Source organism: Bison bison, unplaced genomic scaffold (genome assembly GCF_000754665.1).
Source record: "Bison bison bison isolate TAMUID 2011002044 unplaced genomic scaffold, Bison_UMD1.0 scf7180017864203, whole genome shotgun sequence".
Lineage (NCBI taxonomy): Eukaryota > Metazoa > Chordata > Mammalia > Artiodactyla > Bovidae > Bison > Bison bison.
In genome coordinates, this window is record NW_011494775.1 from 6,299,963 (window position 1) to 6,301,589 (window position 1,627).

A 1,627-nucleotide genomic window follows, 5' to 3' on the forward strand; every position below is an offset into this window, starting at 1 on the left:
CCCTGAGCTGGGCCAGGCCAGGGCCAGGTGGGAGCAAGCCTGCCACCCTCTGCTGGTCTCTTTCTCTAGAGTTTAAAGAAGCCCATTATCCCAAAAGAGTTCGGGGGCAAAGTCCCTACTGTCATCCGCCAGCGGTATCTCAACCTGTTTATTGAAGAGTGCCTCAAGTTTTGCTCTTCTAACCAGGAAGCCATAGAGAAGGTGCGTGGTGAGGGTGGGAGAGTTGGGGGATGATGGGAGGCGGGGCCGAGTGGGGCTGAGTCCATGTCCTCCCACAGGCGCTCAACGAGGAGAAGGTAGCCTACGACCGCAGCCCCAGCAAGAACATCTACCTGAACGTGGCTGTGAACACCCTCAAGAAGCTGCGCGGCCTGGGACCGGGTGCCGGAGCTGGTCTCAACAGTAAGTCACGTCCAAAAGACCCAGGCCTCGGCCTTTAGCAGCCCCCCTCCTGTCAGGAGGCTGTCAGACAGAGGCTCTGCCGTGCCCGGTTGTCTGGCCCCTGTGGAGGATAACGTTGGCCCTGCGCCCTCAAAAGAGCCTCCTCTCACTGTTAACTGTCCTTCTCAGTGAGCTGTGGGGCCGCTGCTAATGGCGGTGGGCGGGGGGGGGCTCTTCAAAAGCTTGAGGCAGGAGGGTACTTCTAAGCTTCTTAAAGGATGCATTAGCGCCTTCTGCACTTTGTCTGCCGCAGGCCAGCCCCCTCCTCCTCCCATGTAGACGTCTTGCCCTTCCCTTCTGAGCGGGGAAGACTCCAGGGAGGGGAAGAGGCTTCCAGGCAGCCTACTGGTCCCCAAAGAGTTAAGGTCACAGGAGGTCAGGCTGTTCCCTTCTTTGGGGAGCGGAGCACTTGGAAGGACTCAGGCTGAACTGTGTTCACTACCCTCTTCCAGAAACCAGCGGCCGGAGGGTGGTGTCCCATGAAGTGGTGCTGGGGGGCAAGTTGGCTGCCAGGACCAGCTTTTCGCTCAGCCGCCCTAGCAGCCCCCGTGTGGAGGATCTGAAAGGTGAGCCTGACTCCTGCAGGGCTTCCCCGGCAGCTCTCAGCCCTCTTTCCCAGGGCCCTAGTGTGGCCCCAGTGTGGCCGTGGGCTGACCACCTTTCTCGTGTCCCCAGGGGCCGCCCTGTACAGCCGCCTCAAGGAGTACCTGCTCACGGAGGGCCAGCTCAAGGAGAATGGCTACCCCTTCCCGCACCCCGAGAAGCCTGGTGGCGCCGTCATCTTCACAGCCGAGGAGAAGAAACCCAAGGACTGTGAGTACTTCTTGCACCATCACCCTGGGGTCGGGGGGCTGGGGAGGGGGCCGTCTGGGGACAGGGAGTGTTCCAGCCAATGGGTATGGACACAGAGTTTAGGGCCAGGCAGGCTGGCCTGATGCACCCCACCCCCACCCCCCACCCGTTAGCCTCCTGCAGGATCTGCTGCCGCTGCGGCGCTGAGTACCTCGTGTCCTCCTCTGGCCGCTGCGTGCGTGAGGAGGAGTGTTACTACCACTGGGGGCGGCTCCGCAGGAACCGAGGTGAGACCCCTGCCGGGCTGGGCTGGGCTGGCCACCTGCTCTGATTGTTTATAACTTTTTTTACACTGTGGGTTTTTATGGAAAAAATAATACAAAGGGCTTCCCGT

The 1,627-nt window shown here is 60.8% G+C and overlaps 1 protein-coding gene across 1 annotated transcript in view; it reads left to right on the forward strand.

Moving 5' to 3' along the window:
• The window catches only part of REXO1 (REX1, RNA exonuclease 1 homolog (S. cerevisiae)), a 19,682-nt gene that overhangs the window by 15,032 nt on the left and 3,023 nt on the right, over positions 1–1,627 (forward strand). Inside the window, exons 7-11 of the mRNA XM_010844542.1 lie at positions 70–201; positions 279–402; positions 894–1,007; positions 1,117–1,254; positions 1,407–1,520. Of these exons, the coding sequence (XP_010842844.1) occupies positions 70–201; positions 279–402; positions 894–1,007; positions 1,117–1,254; positions 1,407–1,520 (622 nt within the window). The remainder of the gene's footprint in view (positions 1–69; positions 202–278; positions 403–893; positions 1,008–1,116; positions 1,255–1,406; positions 1,521–1,627) is intronic.